Below are 20,994 nucleotides of genomic sequence, written 5' to 3'. Positions count from 1 at the left end.
AAGGCAAGTGCCTATTCCAACTCAGTGCAATACAATATAGGCCTGTATTACCTGCATGTGGAGACAGGTAGACATATGCCATTGTTAGTGGTGATGATGATGATGATGATGATGATGATGATGATGATGATGATGATGATGATGATGATGATGATGATGATGATGATGATGATGATGACTTGGATTCTAAAATGTAAAAAAAAAATCCCAGGCTACTCAAATATACATTATCTAGCCCTGTTAAAAGTTCTGTCTTCCGAAGAAAAATGCATTATTCTCATCAAACCAGGGTTGCCATGTCGCTGGTGAAAATGTATTGGTCACGGTTTGCGAGTTTTTGGGCTACTTCTAAGTTGCACCACGGCCGCCATCAAAAGTTTGGACACACAAACTCATTCAAGGGTTTTTCTTTATTTTTACTATTTTCTACATTGCAGAATAATAGTGAAGACATCAAAACAATGAAATAACACATATGGAATCATGTAGTAACCAAAAACGTGTTAAACAAATTAAAATATATTTTTACTTTGATTTTATTCAAAGAGGCCACTAGGGTTGCAAAGGGTCGGAAACTTTCCGGTAAATATCCGGAATTATTGCTTAAATTGGGAATGGGAATATTGCTTAAATTCCTCAGAAAAGTTAGCTTATAACAGTGACCCTTTTTTTGTGGGATACACATAAGGCAATTCTTGGTCTTGTGGCATATTTTGGTTAAACTAACCCAGATTCAATGGAATTGCAACCCTCTGCATGCCCACTGCACTCTTCCATCACATGTACAGCTGATTCTCAAGATCTGCACACTAATGAGATGCTATTGAGCCCACACTACTACACTGTCTGAGCCAAGGACTACATGCTTTCTGGTAAGTTTTGATTACAATACTGGGTGGGGTGAATATATTTTATATGACATACATGATTTTTGTTAAAACTTCTTACGTATTCGGAAGTTCGGATGACTGACGTGCCCAAAGTAAACTGCCTGGTACTCAGGCCCAGAAGCTAGGATATGCATATAATAGAAAACACTCTGAAGTTTCTAAAACTGTTAAAATAATGTCTGTGAGTATGACAGAACTGATATGGCAGGGAAAAACCTGAGGAGAATCCATACGGAATTTCTTTTTTTTAGGTCACCACCAATTCAAACACTTGTCTATGGATATTCAAAGGAAATCCTCCCAGATTGCAGTTCCTATGGCTTCCACTAGATGTCAACAGTCGTTAGAAAGGGTTTCAGGCTTGTTTTTTGAAAAATTAGCTAGAATTTGTAGTTTTTCAAGATGGCTCTCATTTGGACTGTAGTCTTGTGGTGTGCGTGGTTGAGGGTGCGCTCTTTGTTATTTATCTCCGGTATTGAACATACTATTCTCCGTCTTAAATGTAATTGTTTATCTACATATTAGGGTACCTGAGGATTGATTAGAAAAATTAGTTGTTTGACTTGTTTGGACAAAGTTTATTGGTAACTTTTGGGATTGCTTTGTCTGCATGTTGAACGACTGGAACGGGTGGATTACTGAATCAAACGCGCCAAATAAACAGACTTTCTGGGATATAAGAAGGACTTTATCGAGCAAAACGACCATTTGTTGTGTAGCTGGGACCCTTGGGATTGCAAACAGAGGAATATCTTCAAAGGTAAGTGATTTATTTTATTGCTATTTCTGACTTTTGTGACGCCTCTGCTGGTTTGGAAAATGTTTTTAATGATTTTGCATGCGTGGGCGCTGTCCTCAGATAATCGCATGGTTTGCTTTCGCCGTAAAGCCTTTTTGAAATCTGACAAAGCGGCTGGATTAACAATAAGTTACGCTTTTAAATGATGTAGGACTATTTTCATGAATGTTTAATATTACAATTTTTATATTTTGAATTTCGCACTCTGCAATTTCACCGGATGTTGTCGAGATGGGGCGCTAGCGTTCCACCTAGCCTTAAGAAGTTTTAACTAGTAAATAGTAGCCTACAGCAAAGTGTGTTTAAATATTCTCTAACTTGTTAACAATTTCTGCTAGTTAGTTTTTGCTATCATGTGGGTTTTAGCTTGCTTGAGCCTGCTAACTGAGGGGGATTAATTCACCTGTTTCCATCATGTTTCATTTTAAAACATGTATCTTACAAAGGAGTTGTTTAATATAACTGCTTAACTATTTATCTGTACATGGAATTGCATTTGTTTTTTTCCCCCTTTTCCCCCCCTAATCTTTACAGGAAAATGACACGGGCACTATCTGATGTGTGGAGACATTTCACTGCAGCAAATGGAGAAGGAAAAACTGTGCACATTTGCAAATACTGTGCCAAATCATATGTGAAGAATGCAACAAAGATGCAGAATTATCTGGCCAAGTGCATAAAGTTCCCTTAGCACTCACAACAAACAACTTCTGACAAAGGTCCCTCTACTTCTATTCGAGGTGAAAATGATGAATCAGACACCTTATCGAAAGCAACAGCTCATTGTCCTCCTGGAATCAGAAGTTTTTTTGACTTAATGGAGGAACGTAGTCAGAGAAATGCTGATGAATGTCTTGCTCGAGCTGTGTATGCAAATGGTTCACCTCTGATGCTCACAGGCAATGTGTACTTCGCCCAGCATTGGCCCCACCATCCAGACAAGCTTCATCTACTCATTTGCTGGATGCAGAGTTCAACAGAGTTCAACTGAAGGTCAAGCAAATCATAGAGAAAGCAGACTGTATTGCAATCATCTCTGATGGGTGGTCGAATGTTTGTGGGCAAGGAATAATTAACGACATCATCTCCACGCCTCAACTAGTATTCTACAAGAGCACAGACACAAGGGACAACAGACACACCGGCCTCTACATTGCAGATGAGCTGAAGGCAGTCATTCATGACCTTGGACCACAGAAGGTATTTGCACTGGTGACAGACAATGCTGCGAACCTGATGGCTGCTTGGTCTAAAGTGGAGGAGTCCTACCCTCACATCACACCCATTGACTGTGCTGCTCATGCATTGAATCTGCTCCTCAATGACATCATGGCACTGAAAACATTGGATACACTCTACAAGAGAACCAAGGAAATGGTTAGGTATGTGAAGGGTCAACTTGTTATAGCAGCAATCTACCTCACCAAGCAAAGTGAGAAGAATAAGAGCACCACATTGAAGCTGCCCAGCAACACCCGTTGGGTTGGTGTTGTCATCATGTTTAACAATCTCCTGGAGGGGAAGGAGTCTCTCCAAGAAATAGCCATACCACAGTCTGCCGATATGGACAGCCCCATCAAGAGGAACCTCCTGGATTATGTATTTTGGGAGAGTGTGGTAAGCAGCCTGAATCTCCTGAAACCTATAGCAGTAGCCAATGCATGGATTGAGGGAGCCAATGCCATCCTGTCTGATGTTCAGACTCTGCTCGCAGATGTAAGAGAAGAAATCCGTACTGCCCTGCCCACTTCACTGTTGCTCCAAGCAGAGGAGACTGCAGTTCAGAAATACATCAAAAAGCGTGAAGAGTTCTGCCTGAAGCCCATACACGCAGCAGCGTACATGTTGGACCCCAAGCACGCTGGCAAGAGCATCCTGTCTGGTGCAGAGATCAACAAGACCTATGGTGTCATCACTACCGTGTCTCGCCACATTGGCCTGGATGAGGGCAAGGTTCTTGGCAGTCTGGCGAAGTACACTTCCAAGCAAGGGCTTTGGGATGGAGATGCAATATGGCAGTCATGCCAACATCTCATCAGCCACCTGGTGGAAGGGATTTTGTGGATCTGAGGCACTTTCCCCTGTTGCCTCCATCATCCTCCAAATCCCACCAACATCAGCCGCCTCAGAGCGCAAATGGTCCTTTTTTGGGAACACACACACACACACCAAAGCATGCAACAGGCTGAAACATTGGTGTTCATCCGGGCAAAATTGAGCCTGACAACAAGCCATCCTCAACAAGGTTGGAAAGTGACAGTGAAGATGAGGCCTCAGAGGCTGATGTTCAAGAGGTGGACATTTTTATCCTTTATTTAACTAGGCAAGTCAGTTATGAACAAATTATTATTTAGAATGACAGCCTGGGAACAGTGGGTGAACTACCTTGTTCAGGGGCAGAACAACATATTTTTACCTTGTCAGCTCAGGGATTCAATCTAGCAACCTTTCAGTTACTGGCCCAATGCTCTAACCACTAGGCTACCTGCCGCCAACATAAAGGAGGTTCAGGGAGAAGACTTGGAAGCCTGAGAGGAACACAACCAAAGCTTTAGTTTCTAGACTATAATTTTACAGATGTATGTTGAAAACGTTTTTGGGAGATGTGATGGATCATTGGGGACCATTCAATATTCCCTTTCTTTTGTTGTTCAGTGAAATCATCCCATGTGAAGAGTCAACTCATTTAATTAAAGTTCAATTAAATGTTTTTTTTATTTCTATTGGAAGGATTTAATCATTTGTAATTATGTCTACTTATGATAAGTTAAAAGGTGTCACGTTCTGACCTTAGTTTCTTTTTTTACGTCTTTGTGTTAGGTTGGTCAGGGCGTGAGTTGGGGTGGGCAGTCTATGTTATTTTTTCTAGGTTGTTTGTTTTCTATGTGTTTGGCCTGGTGTGGTTCCCAATCAGAGGCAGCTGTTTATCGTTGTCTCTGATTGGGAGCCATATTTAGGTAGCCTGTTTTCCATTGTGTGTTGTGGGTGCTTGTTTCCTGTTTAGTTTCACTGTTCAGGACTGTTCGTTTGTCGTTTTTGTTGTTTGTCAAGTGTTTTCGTATTTTATAAAAAAATATGACCACTTACCACGCTGCACCTTGGTCCAATATTTCCTACTCCTCCTCAGACGAAGAGGAGAATCGTTACAGAACCACCCACCAGAAAAGGACCAAGCAGCATGGTAACCAGGAGCAGAGGGTTCTGGACTCCTGGACATGGGAGGAAATTTTGTTTGGACGGCAAAGGACCCTGGGCACAGCCGGGGGAGTATTGCCGTCCGAAAGAGGAGCTGGAGGCAGCTAGAGCGGAGTGGCGCCACTACGAGGAATTGGCGCGAAGTAACGGGCACGAGAGGCAGCCCCAGATTTATTTTGGGGGGGGTGTCGTGGTAATTTCCTGTATTACTCAATAAAGAGATAGAGAGAGCCAACCACACACAAGTCAGAGTTAAATTATATATTCCATCTTTAATATATATACAAGCTTCACCAAAGCCCTTTTTGACTCTCAGATCAATTCAGTGTCTATAAATGAATTCTCTGAGAGTGCTTACAAAACAATTCTTAGTTTCATTTATAGCCAAGATACACCCCTCTCAACTTACAAAGAATCCTTTACCCGAAAGAGGAGTATCCTATCGCTAGACAGCATCAGCTATAAATCATCGTTCAGTTTGATCTCCCAAGACAAGGTTTCAATCTCATGCTTGATACTTCACTGTCTACCAAAACATTACCTCATCCAATGGCATATATCAATTGTCATTTCTAGATACTCCCAAACCTGGACAAACTCAAAATCAGACAGTGAGCTTCTTAGGTCAAATACTAGGTCAAGATAAGGGCAACCTCAGAGGGGAAATACAATGGTTCCAAACACTGCCAAACTCCTTCCCCCTATGAGAAAAGTAGGGAGTGACTGGCGTACAGACATTGTATGAGATAACTAACTGGTTCCCCAATTAATAACGCCATCCCGTCACATGGTTTAACATATACATTGACATATGAAGACAAGCCTGACCTCTCCACTCTCTGGCCCCATTCTAATGACAAGTATCTCACAAGCATATGATGAAAATAACATCTTATCTATCTATGTTACTTAGCTAAATCTGATTCTGCCACGACAGGGGGCACACGGGTAGATTGGCGGACTCAGGTAGGAGGCCTGAGCCAACTCCCCGTGCTTACCGTGGCGAGAGAGTGACTGGGCAGGCACCGTGTTATGCGGGGGAGCGCACAATGTCCCCAGTGCGCACACGTAGCCCGGTGCGTTACATCGCAGCTCCTGGAATTGGCCGGGCTAGAGTGGGCATCGAGCCAGGAGGGATGATGCCGGCTCAGCACATCTGGTCTCCAGTGCGTCTCCTCGACCCGGGGTATATTGCACCAGCCCTACGCACGGTGTCTCCAGTTCGCCAGCACACCCCAGTGCGGCCTGTTCCAACTCCCCGCACTTGCCGGGCTACAGGGGGAATCCAGCCAGGACGAGTGGTGCTAGCTCTACGCTCGAGACCACCAGTGCGCCTCCACGGTCCAGTGCATCCGGTGCCAAGGACAAGGCCTCCTGCATGTCTCCCCAGCCTGGTGAGTTCTGTGCCTGTGCTAAACACTAACCCTCCTGCATGTCTCCCCAGCCTGGTGAGTCCTGTGCCTTCTCCCAGAGCCAGGCCTCCTGTGTGTCTCTCCACTCCAGTGGGGATCCATGGCAAGAAGCCTCCAGTGGTGATCCATGGCACAAAGCCTCCAGTGATGATCCATGGCACGAAGCCTCCAGTGATAATCCATGGCACGAAGCCTCCAGTGATGAACCATGGCACGAAGCCTCCAGTGATGATCCATGGCACGAAGCCTCCAGTGATGATCCATGGCACGAAGCCTCCAGTGATGATCCATGGCACGAAGCCTCCAGTGATGATCCATGGTACGAAGCCTCCAGTGATGATCCATGGTACGAAGCCTCCAGTGATGATCCATGGTACGAAGCCTCCAGTGATGATCCATGGCAAGAAGCCTCTAGTGAGGATCCATGGCACGAAGCCTCCAGTGAGGATCCATGGCATGAAGCCTCCAGTGAGGATCCATGGCATGAAGCCTCCGGTGAGGATCCATGGCATGAGGCCTCCAACAAAGGACGTCAGTCCGGAGCCTCCAGCGACGCCCTCTAGTCCGGAGCCTCCAGCGATGCCCTTCTGTCCGGAGCAGCCGGAGTCTCCCTCCTGTCCGGAGCAGCCGGAGTCTCCCTCCTGTCCGGAGCAGCCGGAGTCTCCCTCCTGTCAGGAGCTGCCGGAGCCGCCCGTCAGTCAGGAGCTGCCGGAGCCGCCCGTCACTCTGGCGCTGCCGGAGTCTCCCGCCTGTCTGGCGCTGCCGGAGTCTCCCATCTATTCGGGGCCCGCTGCAAGGGTCCCCAGTCCAAGGTCGGTGGCGAGGGTCGCCGCTCCAAAGGTGCCACTTAAGCGGGCAAAGACTATGGTGGAGTGGGGTCCACGTCCCGCGCCAGAGCCGCCACCGCGGACAGACGCCCACCCAGACCCTCCCCTATAGGTTCAGGTGAGACGTAGAGTAGGTGAACAGATGATGTCTGCAGGTGTGGTTCCCACCGTGGAACATGGAGGAGGAGATTTGATGTTGTGGGGGTGCTTTGCTAGTGACACTGTCAGTGATTTATTTAGAATTCAAGGCACACTTAACCAGCATGGCTACCACAGCATTCTGCAGCAATACGCCACCCCATCTGGTTTGCGCTTAGTGTGACTATCATTTGTTTTTCAACAAGGCAATGACCCAACACACCTCCAGGCTGTGTAAGGACTATTTAACCAAGAAGGAGAGTGATGGAGTGCTTCATCAGATGACCTGGCCTCCACAATCACCCGACCTCAACCCAATTGATATGGTTTGGGATGAGTTGGACCACAGAGTGAAGGAAAAGCAGCCAACAGATGCTCAGCATATGTGGGAACTTCTTCAAGACTGTTGGCAAAGCATTCCAGGTGAAGCTGTTTGAGAGAATGCCAAGAGGGTTCAAAGCTGTCATCGAGGCAAAGGGTGGCTATTTTGAAGAATCTAAAATATGTTTTGATTTGTCTAACACTTTTTAGGTTACTACATGATTCCATATGTGTTATTACATAGTTTTGATGTCTTCATTATTATTCTACAATGTAGAAAATAGTAAAAATAAACAAAAACCCTTGAATGAGTAGGTGTGTCCAAACTTTTGACTTGTACTGTACATATTATTAATATTTAATTCAGGGATTGAAATTACACCCCATGCTCAGTAGTCTATTCCAGCAGGCTATTGGGGAATACAAGCACTTCTTACCTCGAAATCTCTTTGCTATTCATGTTGAATAAATTATTCTGTCAATCGTTCAGTTTACATCTTGCCTACATCTTGCCTAGGCTATCTCACATTAGATGTAGTTCTATCGGGGGCTATAAGATACCTGCATCTAGCGAAGCAATCCATTGCAAAGTTGAATTACAATCATAAACCCAGATTTTAGTCTGTAGCCTATGCCTATTGAAATGACAAGTCAATCTCACAAATGTGCCATTTACAGCTGTAGTCTTAACATCTGGCACATAATAGTGTCACAATTGCCAGAAAATAGCCCAACATTAGATTTTTAAGTTCGTCCCAGTGTTTCTTGCTCAGAGATTTTGCTCAGAGATTCTCTGTCCAACTTTCATGACTCAAACTCTCCTGTCGGATTTATAGTTATGCACATGTGCAAAAGGGATTTATTTAAGAAATAAGGCAGTAGGGGGTGTGGTATATTGCCAATATACCACGGCTAAGGGTATGTGTGTGTCTCTCAGAAACAGGGCACCTCTCAAGGGGGTTATATGCACAATATATTTTCTTATGCCAGGATACAGTCCTTAGCCGTGGTATATTGGCCATATACCACAAACCCATGAGGTGCCTTATTGCTATTATAATCTGGTTACCAATGTAATTAGAGCAGTAAAAATAAAAATGTTGTCATACCTGTGGTATACGGTCTGATATACCACGGCTGTCAGCCAATCAGCATTCGGGGCTAGAACCACCCAGTTTATAATTGTAATGTTTTTCCTTTGTCATTATGTGGTATTGTGTGTAGACTGATGAGGGAAAAAAACATTTAATACATTTTAGAATAAGGCTGTAACAATAGTTTCCGAATGCACTTTACCATACCCTCTCCTGCTTTCCTGCTTAATCATAGCAGTCAAACAAGGAAAATTATGGGAAAGGATCTGTCGAGTTTAATAAGGGCAAATTATATTTTATCTTGAGTCATATTCAAATTCCTTTATTATGTCACTTCATAGCTTGCAATAATTATTATTTTGATGAAAACTCAATTTTGCTTCTAGCATCGTTACAAGTTATGGACGTTATGGAAAAAGGGTATATTGTATAAATGTGGCAAGTCCTCTCTTGCTGTAGGAAAAATTTGCTTGGCTAGTTTCAGGGCTTTTGTGCTGGTTTTCAGTATTCATTGGGCAAGAAATGTGGTTTGATCTGGCAACCCTGTCATCAGCTGCTCAGCCAGGAGGTGATTGAGGGGAAAGATGGCGGAGGTGGATGATGAAGTGGATTCTGAATCTAATGGCGGTAGAATCAAGGAGAATTGGAATATTGTCCAAAAGAAAGGAAAACGGAGCAAAGTAGAGTACAGTGATGAGAACGTTACTTCGTATCTTGTAGGAGTACGGTTTGTAAATGAGGAGCAGCTGATTGAATTACCAATCTTGAGGAATCCATTTGAGATATCCAAACTGGTGGAGAGAGTGCTGGGTAGAGTGAAGGCTGTGAGGATCACGAGAGGCAGGCTGGTTTAGATTTTTTGTGCTTCTGAGGATCAGAAGAAACGTGTGTTGTGTCTCACCCGATTTGATAAGTTTGAAGTGTTGTGTGTGTCTCAGAAACAGGGCACCTCTCAAGGGGGTTATATCTGGAGTCTCGTGGGAAGTAGATGTTGAAGAGATGAAAAATACTCCTGAGTGATTGATGCACGTCAGATGAATTGTGTGGTGAATGAAGCAAAAGTGAAGAGTCTGTTCTTTTATTTTTTGATATGGAGTCAGTTAGGGTGTATTAACGACAGAGTCGGAGCATTCATACCAAGACCAATGCAGTGTGATCATTGTAAAGCTGTTGGTCATGTTTCAAGTGTTTGCAGAAAGGAGAAGTCGAGATGTCCAAGTTGTGGAAAAGATCATATTATGTTGTAAAAGTGAAGAAAATGTGATATGTTGCAATTGTGGTGGGAATCATGAAGCCTTGTCTTTCGAATGCCCCATAAGGGTGAAAGAAAATGAGGTGGCCAAAGTCAGGGATATCCAGAGCATATCATATGCAGCAGCTGTTAAACGAGTTGACGGTTTGAATGGTGCACTTGAAGAGTCCATGGTGCCTTCACTGCAGGCTGCAGCGGTTGCCTTTCACCCTAGAGGCCCTAGAGCCCGAGAAGGGAGATATGAGGAATTGAAAGAAGGAAGAAGTGGGAGTTTTGTTTTGTCAGTGTACTATTTTTATTTGGGTGGATTAAGTTAGTTTCCCTATAACGTATGGATTTTATTTGTACCTTCTTTTGGTTTCAACCCGTCCAGTAGGTGACAGCAATACACCTTTAGGGTTTGTAGTCCGCCATAAAAGCCACAGAAGAAGAAGAAGCTGCTCAGCCAGCAGATAGACTTGCATTGACTGCAGACCATTTCACCCTGTCACTCACGGTTGTCGAACCCGTACTGGTACAACGAATCGCGACGATGGATTTTGCTGACCGGGAGGAGGGATGGTTGGTCGGTCGTGGTAGTCATCGAATTTAGGGCTGGAAGTTCAACTCATGTGTAATTATCTTGGCTAGCAGAACTCGCTTTTGGTCTTTCTCAAGCCCACATTGTGACATTGTGGTTTCAATGATGGAGCAGGACGATTTAGTCTGCGTATATGATTCGACGTGGGACACAGAGAGTGATGGAGACGATCCAGGAGAGACCCAAGCGCGTCGCTCAAGCCAGGACAAAACTAAATCATGGACATCTGGTTTAGTACGTAGCATTTTAATTTTTCTCTTGTGTAACCAACTATACAAATGTCGGCGTTAACACGGCGAACGAGTACGCGAAAACTAATGTTAGCATTAGGCCACTACTAGCACACATTAGCTTGCTAGCTAACGTTAGCAGCTGTTCAACTAATGGAATCCTAACGACCTAACGTTACCTCCAAATGTGGAATATTGTTTGCAGGAGAATGTAATAGTTTTAAGTGAGTTAGTAACTGCCATTATATTTGACAAGTTTCATCTATAATGCCTCGTTTAGTTTTTGGTTACAAAGCTAGCTAGCTACTATGCTAACTAACGTTAGCGTTTTATCTAGCCTTTAACCTGCTAACGTGCCTTTAGCCTGCTAACGTTAGCTTTTCATCCCCACTTTGTCTCGAGCTAGTCATTGCATTATAGCCTGCAGTGGCGATTTTAGCATGTGAATCTTGGTGGGGCAAACTCAGCTATTTTTTTTTTTTTAGATGCATGCCAGCGAAGCCACTACGCAAGATTAAACAATACATTCAATGCACTATAACTGTGACTAACGGTGCCAACAAACAGTTAGGCCCTATAAAACCACTAGATATGTATTTAATTATATTTTTGTCAACAATCTACACAATACTATGTCAAATTGGAATAAGAATGTTAACATTTGTAAAACATTTACGATAAATAAAACTATATTACATAACTATTCGACCCCCGAGTCAATAGGCCTACATGTTGAATGACATTTGGCACCAATTACAGCTGTTTGAGTCTTTCTGGGTAAGTCTTATGAGCTTTGCACACCTGGATTGTACGATATTTGCACATTATCCTTACATAAATATTCAAGCTATGTCAAGTTGTTTGTTAATCATTGCTAGACAGCCATTTCAAGTCTTGCCATAGATTTTCAAGCTGAGTTAAGTGAAAACTGTAACTAGGCCACTCAGGAACATTCACTGTATTCTTGGTAAGCAGCTCTAGCAAAGCTTTTTTTTACTAACTGAAGATAGACCACAGCCTGTCGTTTCCAATGAGAGCAAATGGATCCTAGTGGACAAAACAAGCAAGGAAGTGGGCAGAGCCAAGCACGAGCTAGCTTTGTGTTTGCAGACATTGCCACACGAGCACAATGTGGGCAAGTTGGTGGCAGAACACTAGGGAGTTCTTATCCACCTCATTTTAGAATGTTGCTATGGGCACAGCCGAACAGAAGGGATGGATTTGATATCTGCTTTACTTACCTACTGCAGGTGGCAAACTTTCTACAGTAAATTAATTGGAGTCAATTTATAGAGTATAAAAGTCAAGTAAACAAGTGTAATTGTATACACTAGTCAAAAGTTTGAGGACACCTACTCCTTCAAGGGTTTTTATATTTTCTACATTGTAGAATACTAGTGAAGACAAACTATGAAATACAAGTGTTAAACAAATCAAAATGTGAGATTCTTCAAATAGCCACCCTTTGCCTTGACAGCTTTGCACATGCTTGGCATTCTCTCAACCAGCTTCACCTGGAATGTTTTTCCAACAGTCTTGAAGGTGTTCCCACATATGCTCGGCACTTGTTGGTTGCTTCTCCTTCACTCTGCGGTCTGACTCTTCCCAAACCATCTCAATTTGCTTGAGGTCAGGGGATTGTGGAGGCCAGGTCATCTGATGCAGCACTCCATCACTCTCCTTGGTCAAATAGCCCTTACACAGCCTGGCGTGTTGGGTCATTGTCCTGTTGAAAAACAAATGATAGTCCCACTAAGCCCAAACCAGGCGGGATGGGGTAGCATTCTGCAGCGATGTGGTAGCCATGCTGTGCCTTGAATTTGAAATAGATCAGTGTCACCAGCAAAGCACCATAACACCACCTCCATGCTTTACGGTGGGAAATACACATGCAGAGATAATCCGTTCACCCACACTGCGTCTCAAAGACACGGCGGTTGGAACCAAAAATCTCCAATTTGGACTCTTATTGGTGTCCTTTAGTGGTTTCTTTGAGGCAATTCGACCATGAAGGTCTGATTCACACAGTCTCCGCTGAACAGTTGATGTTGAAATGTCTGTTGCTTGAACTCTGAAGCAGTTATTTAGGCTGCAATTTCTGAGGCTGGTAACTCAAATGAACTTATCCTCTGCAGCAGAGTTAACTCTGTGTCTTCCATTCCTGTGTCGGTACTCATGAGAGCCACTTTCATTATAGCGCTTGATGGTTTTTGCGACTGCACTTAAACTTTTTTAAAGTAATGAATTTTCCGTATTGACTGACCTTGATGGACTGTCGTTTCTCTTTGCTTATTTGAGCTGTTCTTGCCATAATATGGACTTGGTATTTTACCAAATAGAGCTATTTTCTGTATACCCACCCTACCTTGTCACAACACAACTGATTGGCTCAAGTGCATTAATCCTTATGTTGTCTTAAACAGAGTAGTTAGTCATTTTTTACCGTTAACAGCAGAGAGAACCCCCTAAGTGATATTTTTTCAACTTGAAATTGTATGACTTTTCCTAGAGTGACCCAACATTAGAAAAAGTGAAGCATCACCTTTGTTCATATTTCCATGAAAGCTGTACACCACCAGGATACATAGATTGTCTTAGGGTTATTTTTGACCCGGCAGTTATAAAATAATTTACGCACCACAAAAATCAGAGACATTCACACAATGAGAAATTGAGATTGTATGCTACTGATTGAATTCAGCCAGCAGCTCCTGAAGAGGAAGATCACCATGGTTGGCACAGTTTGAAAGAACAAGCCTGAGCTCCCCCCTTCACTCCTCGCGATAAGGGGGAGAGAGGCCTTCTCATCAAAGTTTGCCTTCTCCCCCACCATCACTCTAGTTTCTTACCTCCCAAAGAGGAACAAGAATGTGGTCTTCCTGAGCACACTGCACAAAACGGCTGAGATCAGTGACCGTGAGGACAGGAAGCCAGCCATCATCCTGGACTACAACCACAACAAAGATGGAGTGGACAACCTGGACACGGTGATTAGAATTTACAGCTGGCCCCTGGTCATCTTCCATAACATCATTGATGTGTTCTCATACAATGCCTTTGTAATATGGCACAAGATCAACCCTACCTGGATGCCTGATAACCGGAACAAGAGGGTGTTCCTGAAGCAGCTGGGAAAGGCACTTGTAAACCCACACATTCAAAGAAGGGAGCACCTCCCCCGTACAGCAGCGCTTGTGAAAGCTGTTCAGGCGGCTGAATCTTGTCTTGATCCACCTGATGCTGGGGCAGGCAAGAGGAGGAGATGCCTCCAAAGGACTGTAAAACAAATATGTGTTGCACATGTGAGAAATGCATCTGCAAAGTCCATGCACACCCTTGCATACTGTCCTACAGTATGTTTTGTATCTATTATATTCTTATTTATTGTTTATACACCTTGTGGGTGGGGGCAATGGTTAAAACAATGGGAGAATACTATTTTGTAGTTGAATTCCTCATTGTACAGTGTATATAAGAACTTTTTGGGCAACAGTGATATTTTCAAGACTGTTATTGTTTCCCTTCAATAAAATGCATTCAAAACTACTTTCAACACTTCTACTACTTTCTTAGGCTATACAAGTGCTATCTCTTTCTAAAAAAAAGTTATGTTTACACCTATGCAGTACCTTTAGCAATAATACACCGCTACTTTAGTAAAGAAAACAATTATGACAGGTGTATTGTAATAAAAATGAGTAGTGTCCACTGATTTTAAATGCAGTCTTTCTGCATTGTGAAGAGGGAAAACCCAGATATTCAAAGTTTGTGATGATTGACAGGTTGTTTCTTCATGTAAAATAGATTTGGTTTAAAATTCTATTAAGCTGCTTTATTTTAGGGGTTTAGTGAAGGCGGGTCTTTTTCTTTTAACCTTAGGACAAGGGGAGTATACAGAATGTTAAGACTACAGGGTTAAGGAGGAAAGAAATTCCACAAATTAACTTGGGTGACTACCTCCATGAAGCTGGTATAAGTACTGAAGAGCTTGGTTCTGGTGACTAAAAAGAAACTCCCAATAAACCATCTGAAATATCATTTCCACCACCAGAAATGAGCTCAATGTATTGGTGAAAGGATTATAGTATACATGATGCAATTAAATGAGTGCTGCAGCTATCTAAGGAAACGCAAGAGACCTTTCTGAAAAAGTTTTTGACAAAATGAACATTTGACTGAACATGAATCAGAGCCCACTAATTCATGTTCATCACAAAACAAGGGTGTTGGAAATCTCTTTCCAAGTTCTGACGACAACCTAGTTTTGACATAGTTTACAGCTTTTGTCAGAGCACTTTTCTTCTGGGCTTTTGGGGAAAAGATTTCCCACGCTCTCCTCTAATTGAGCTCCTTATTATTGGGGCGTTGATGGAGCGCCGCATGCAGGCGGCTAGATGCTCTCCCTGCAGTCTGCTCCTCAAGTCTGTTTTGACCTGCAACAAGAGAAGGGAGCGGGACAAAGGGGATCTACTTTCACATTTAAATGTTCTTACTCATTTCATTGCCGAAAAGTCCCTCTCGCAATTTAAGGGAAGACCCTTTCAGTGCGATTGGGTCCCATCCGGATTGCCGGTGGTGCGCACTTGGCCTTATTCCTCTCTCTTCTCCTTTTATCTACTCCTGTTCTCATTTTCTCCTTCAATCTCCCCTCCTGGCTCTCCTCTTCTGCTCCATTCCGTCCCTCATGCAGCCCTACCTCACTCCCGGCATTCTGCCTCTTCTCTGTCTAGTAAAGTAAGCCATGCACTTGTTATGAAAACGACAGCTTAAAGCTTTTGAAAGAGTTGGCTAACTAAAGAAAGTTTCTAATTTAACTCAGGCTGATTTGACGTCGGCTAGCTAAGTTAACGTTACCTGAAAGTCTTGTCCCTGCTCCCCCTTTCGCTGCAGTGGCTGGAAATATTTTTAAACTCATCTGAGAGAGAAGAAAAAATCTCATCGAAGACGGATAAATTAAGCTATCTTGCTTGCACTTCACAGTTCCAACTGAACTAGCTAGCTAACTTGCTGAACTAGTAACGTTAGTTGACCATGTTTCTATCATCAACATACGTGTGGATATTGGACAGATAATTGCCGTTTCAATTGTGGCAGCAATATTATAGATCTAAATTACTTTAGTAGTTAGCTACATACGCTAGCTATAATTTAACTTGTTGGCTACCGTATCTTTCTTGCCGTTTCTCACACAGGAGAACTGAGGTGATTCAAGTGAATTGTGTTTCGCTCAGCTGCAGAGCCTCTGTATTGCACACTGGTCACTCGCGCACTGGTCCCTGGCGTGCCGTTTCTCACACAGGTGCATTCTAAAGTGATTCAAGTGAATTGTTTTGTACCACAGGGCGTCTGTATCCGTCACTTGTCACTCGCGCACTGGTCACTGGCGCGCTGTGTTTCTTGAGTTACAGGCTGCCTGTCACAGCTCACAGAGCTAAATAACTTTCAGAACTGTCTTGAACCCAGACAGATTATCAATTTACCAAGAAAAGTGAATGTGCTTTACAGAACTTTATTGAAACTATTTTTTGTAGAAAAAGGATGTTTCTTTCGGTGTGGCGGCAATGATTCTGCCGTAGCGCAGCTCCACACTTAAATGAACGCAGAGGAAACACTATGTGGGCGAAAGGGCAGACTGTCGGCTTTCATGAGGCCATTTTCATCCGTATCGAGTGAACCGTTTAGTAGTATTTGGTATTTTCGTCACCATATTTGTTGAAATTAACACTGCACCAAATCCCCCATGCAACTGTTCAAACAGGGAAACTATGGGGTGAAACTACAGCTATGGTGTTGGGACCTGTCTCCTCTTCGGTTCCACTGACTTACACCCAGGTCAAAATAATTTTAGGTACCCAAAAGAAAATGAATAATGCCTTTTTAAATGTATCTCTGCCAAATGTTTCGTCCAATATCGCTGTGCCATATCTTTCACAGTGGTCAAACACGTTCTCCAGGAACATGAGGGCTGCGAAGGACATGCAGAACTACAGAAAAGGGTATCCTGTAAGTCTGAAGGCTCTTGTTATTACACATGAATAGGGCCAGGAGTTTTTGTCCGTGTGAATTTGTCAGGAAAAAATGTTGGGTCTTAGTAAGCCTAGGCTAACCTGGTCTTACCAGAACCCACTTTTTCCCCCCTTCCTGACCAGGTAAAACTCCAGGCCCTACACAGGTTGTCTGTTTTTATCTTGTCGTTGTCATGAGGCATCATCTAGACATCTGACTGTGCTGCTTGTCTGCGTGTCTTCACAGAATCTAGCAGACGAGGAATGCTCAGAAGAGAGAATGTTCAATTTAAAATTCTATCTCAACGAATACCCCTCCTCCCCTGACGGTAGGTCATTTGCTATTCTTCCAAGCTATCTTTCAGTGACTGGAAAATGTGCAGAATGGTGTATGTAATGCTCTATATTTTTGTTTAGACATTTTAATAGAATCCTTTCATAAAGAATGGAAGACGGACTATAAGAGGCTGGAGAGAGTTCACTCCTACATTCAGTGGTATGTATGATCCTAAATGCTCCGGTTCTGTTATGGGCTAGTTGTGTGTGTTTGTTTCTTATGTATCCCGATGGACCTCTATAACAGCCAAATTTAAACTCACGTATGACAGCAACCAGAAGTAGAGGTAGCACAAGTTAAACTCTAGGGAGTTACACCATTATAATGTGGTGTTATACATGTGACTATATTACTTTATGACTAGGCCTATAATTTGCCTGACTCACAATGATAACAGTACAGTAATCTAATCTCAAGTGTCATAAACTTGGATGGCGTTTACGTTCTGTTGTGAAAAACTGTCAATCACCGACATTTTGTCACTTAGCCGCAGCACGGCGCAGGAAAGCTTTCCCAAAACACGATTGAAACATCAGTGACGTGATTTCACCGTGCTACTATTGATATCTAGCCATCGAAAGTTATAACCCACTGTTGCTCTCAGGTTGTTTCCACTGCGGGAGCCAGGAGTGAACTACATGGCCTCTGAGCTCACCAAGAAGGAGATCCTGGTGAGTGGTTCACGTTTTGCATGATCATTGTGATGTATTAGGAGCACTGACGTGCAAAGTGTGGTTAAGGGGTACAATAAAGCACTGTGAAATGCCCTTTTCATAAAATGAGTTACTGTTGAATGTAACAGTAAGCATACCCTTGGGTCCAGTGAGCAGACGAAATGTTTATGAATGGAGCTTCTCTATCGAGGCGATGATAATGGTCTCTGTGCTCTTGCCCCACTGGGTCCTCAGGCCTTCAGGGAGAGCGATGAGGCCAAGAAGAGGCTGGTGGAGTCCTACGAGCTCATGCTGGGGTTCTATGGTATCCAGCTGGTCAACAAAGACACAGGTGAGGTCAAACGCGCCGAGAACTGGAGAGAACGCTTCGCCAACCTTGAAAGGTGAGTTGCTGAAGTTACGCCTTGGTCATCTTTACAGGGTGTGATTTCTTAAGACCATGTGGAACCACTGATGACCGTTCTTTGTCATCAGTGGTGTTGTAAACTGTTACTAGTGGTCCTCCATCTAAATATTGGTTGTGTTTTCTGTCTCAGGAACATGCACAACAACCTCCGCATTACGCGCATCCTGAAGAGCCTGGGGGAGCTAGGCTTTGAGCACTACCAGAGTCCGCTGGTGCGCTTCTTCCTGGAGGAGACGCTGGTCAAAAGGAACCTGAGCAGCGTCAAGCGCAGCGTGCTCGACTACTTCCTGTTTGCCATTCGTGACAAGCAGAAGCGCAAAGAGCTTCTGCGCTACGCTTTCCAGCACTTTGAGCCCAAGGAAAAGTTTGTATGGTGCCCCAGAAAGATCCAGAAACAGCTGAAGAAGGCGGAGAAGGGGAACGGAGAGGGAGCGGAGGAAGGCCGCACACGAGCCAAGGCTAGAGAGGGAGAGGCAGTGGGAGCCCAGAAGGAGAAGGGTGTCACGGAGGAAGTGAAGGAGACTCCCAAGTTGAATGATGAAGCATTGAGTAGTGATGGAGATAAGCAGGCTGAGGGTTTTTCTGTTAATCCTTCGGGGCCAGCGATCTCCTCAGAGGACTCAGAATCACTGGGAAACGGGAACAGCAATGATCTTGACATGGACCATTCAGGCAGCCCAGACCCTGAGTCTGTTAAAGGAGATCACAGTATGGAGGAAGGACTCAAAGAGGATAGTCAAGCCAAGGACAGCATCCAGGACTCAGTCAAAGTCAAGGCAGCTGCATCTGAAATGAAGTCTGAGAATTTGGCACAACCGACTAAGAAGAAAAGGGAAGGTGACAAGGTGGTGCCACGCAATGGTCCTACAGAGAACTGCCCCAACGGGTGGGAGAAAGGCACGGTCGTCCCCAACGACAACCACCCACATCAGACGAGCCCATCAGCGGCATCATCCCACAAAGCCAAGACTGAGGATGCCAAAAAGGATTCGCCGAAAAAGGACTCCTCAGAACGAGGTGAAAAACACCCAAGGACTGACTTTAGTGATGTGTCTGATAACAAAGCCGTGCCAGTGGGTGGGGAGAACACAAAGAAAGCTGGAGAGGATCAGACAAATGGGAAAGAGGTGAAAAATGAAGTGGAGCCGATGGATGTGGAATCCAACTCCCAGCCAAGTTCAGGGAACTTCAGGGACATGGGAACTTCCTGAATATAAGGAGGGAGGAATCAGTTGCAGACTAAAAGGACATATGTTAAATTGTGTACACTTATGGCCAATCCCAAATTGACCCGAGACCCTACCCCCTAGGCACTTCATGTGGATATGAAAGGCCCAGAAAAACATATATAAGTCATATGATAATAGCTCATCCTTGCCGTCTGATACTGTAGGTTAGATGGAATTCTCGCCATATTGCTTACACTTCTCCAATCCTCAGAATGGCATAAATTCTGAGTTCTACAGAAGCTCCTAGGTGGAAGGGGCTGGGTGGTTTCTGGGCAGGGCTTTAACAGAAAAATAGTTTTCAGGCCTTATTATATTCTGCTGTCCTCCATGTTCACATTAGAGTGGGTTTGTTCTTTTTGTTGGTAAGGATGTATGCATTACTGAATTGATTTGTTCTAATGAAATTGTGTTGTGACAGGGAACGGGGATTCTGACTGCAATCAGATCTCCATAGTTGATCCTGCAACTGCAAGTAGTTGGATACTTTGAACTGAGGAGGATGTAAGGATAGTCTGTAATTACAGTTCACATTGAAAAGATGAATTCCATCTCATACAATGAACTGATGCCTGCTTGTTACAACATTCTTTTTAAATACACCGCTCCGTTCAAAAACTCAGTTTGAATAGTAATTTTGCACACAAATTGAAATGTACTTTGTATCTAGTATTATCTGTCAGTGTTGCGACTGCATTGTGTATTATATTTTATTGAAAGCCCTTATGAAATGGGAACAAGATTGTAATGTCATTTGTTTGTTTCAAGAATTTTACACTTTTTTTTTTTTTGCGGAATGAGAGATATAGATGACATTGCCAAAAAAAGAAAAATAACATTTAACTGTTTGATTGTATTCTGTCTTGGAAGTTTTGAAATAATACGATATGTACCTCTTTGGTTGAACTCCTTTGGCTTTGAAGTAAGGGCGACATAGTAAGTGTAATCAATAGAATGTGGGTGTTCTTTTCTCATGTTCCAAGCGGGGAGGCTATTGTTATTTATTTTATTATTTTTATTCAAAATTATTGTATGGTTATACAAAGGCCCGATCCCCTTCGACTCGTTTATTGAATTGCAAATCTCAGGAAAACCCTGTGGGAGAGAGTCAACGTTTCTTCCATTTCTGAGGTTATGTTTGGGTAAGCTTTGTTTTCCACCCGTGTGGAGATTTCATCACGAATGTCTATTTTACAATTTTCAGCAAATGAATTAATATATTCATCATACGTGTGTAAAAGGGTTGTAAATACACTCCACTTTGGTGGGGTGATGAATGGAATTTGAAAATCCTTTGTCCGTGCAACTTACAAACTTGACCCCTTTCCTGTTACATGACAATAAAATAAAGATTGTGCAAGTTATTTACATTTGTTTGTCTAATTCATTTTTTTCCTTCTAGAATTATTCAATTTCAGATTCCAACCTTGGTTGTCTGAATACTGTACTACAGTCATGGCCAAAAGTTGAGAATGACACAAATATTAATTTTCACAATCTGCCTCAGTTTGTATGATGGCAATTTGCATATACTCCAGAATGTTATGAGTGATCAGATGAATTGCAATTATTTGCAAAGTCCCTCTGTGCCATGCAAATGAACTGAGT

General features: G+C 43.3%; 1 protein-coding gene across 3 annotated transcripts; it reads left to right on the top strand.

Moving 5' to 3' along the window:
- The first annotated feature begins 10,339 nt into the window (after positions 1–10,339).
- Positions 10,340–20,750, top strand: LOC129830382 (opioid growth factor receptor-like). Of its 3 annotated transcripts, XM_055892925.1 has the most exons (8): positions 10,632–10,742; positions 16,497–16,570; positions 16,673–16,741; positions 16,991–17,072; positions 17,161–17,239; positions 17,685–17,751; positions 17,989–18,137; positions 18,291–20,750. In XM_055892925.1, the coding sequence occupies exons 1-8, from the start codon at positions 10,727–10,729 to the stop codon at positions 19,369–19,371; spliced, it is 1,617 nt and encodes a 538-aa protein (XP_055748900.1). In that variant the 5' UTR covers positions 10,632–10,726; the 3' UTR covers positions 19,372–20,750. The 3 variants fall into 3 exon arrangements, with proteins under 3 accessions (XP_055748899.1, XP_055748900.1, XP_055748901.1); XM_055892924.1 differs by lacking the exon at positions 16,497–16,570 and having other exon boundaries at positions 10,340–10,742; XM_055892926.1 differs by lacking the exon at positions 10,632–10,742 and having other exon boundaries at positions 16,498–16,586.
- Positions 20,751–20,994: the final 244 nt, after the last annotated feature.

The sequence above is a fragment of the Salvelinus fontinalis genome, chromosome 31, assembly GCF_029448725.1.
Source record: "Salvelinus fontinalis isolate EN_2023a chromosome 31, ASM2944872v1, whole genome shotgun sequence".
NCBI lineage: Eukaryota > Metazoa > Chordata > Actinopteri > Salmoniformes > Salmonidae > Salvelinus > Salvelinus fontinalis.
The sequence above is the reverse complement of the archived record's forward strand: the minus strand, read 5'-3'. Positions and strand labels throughout refer to the sequence as shown.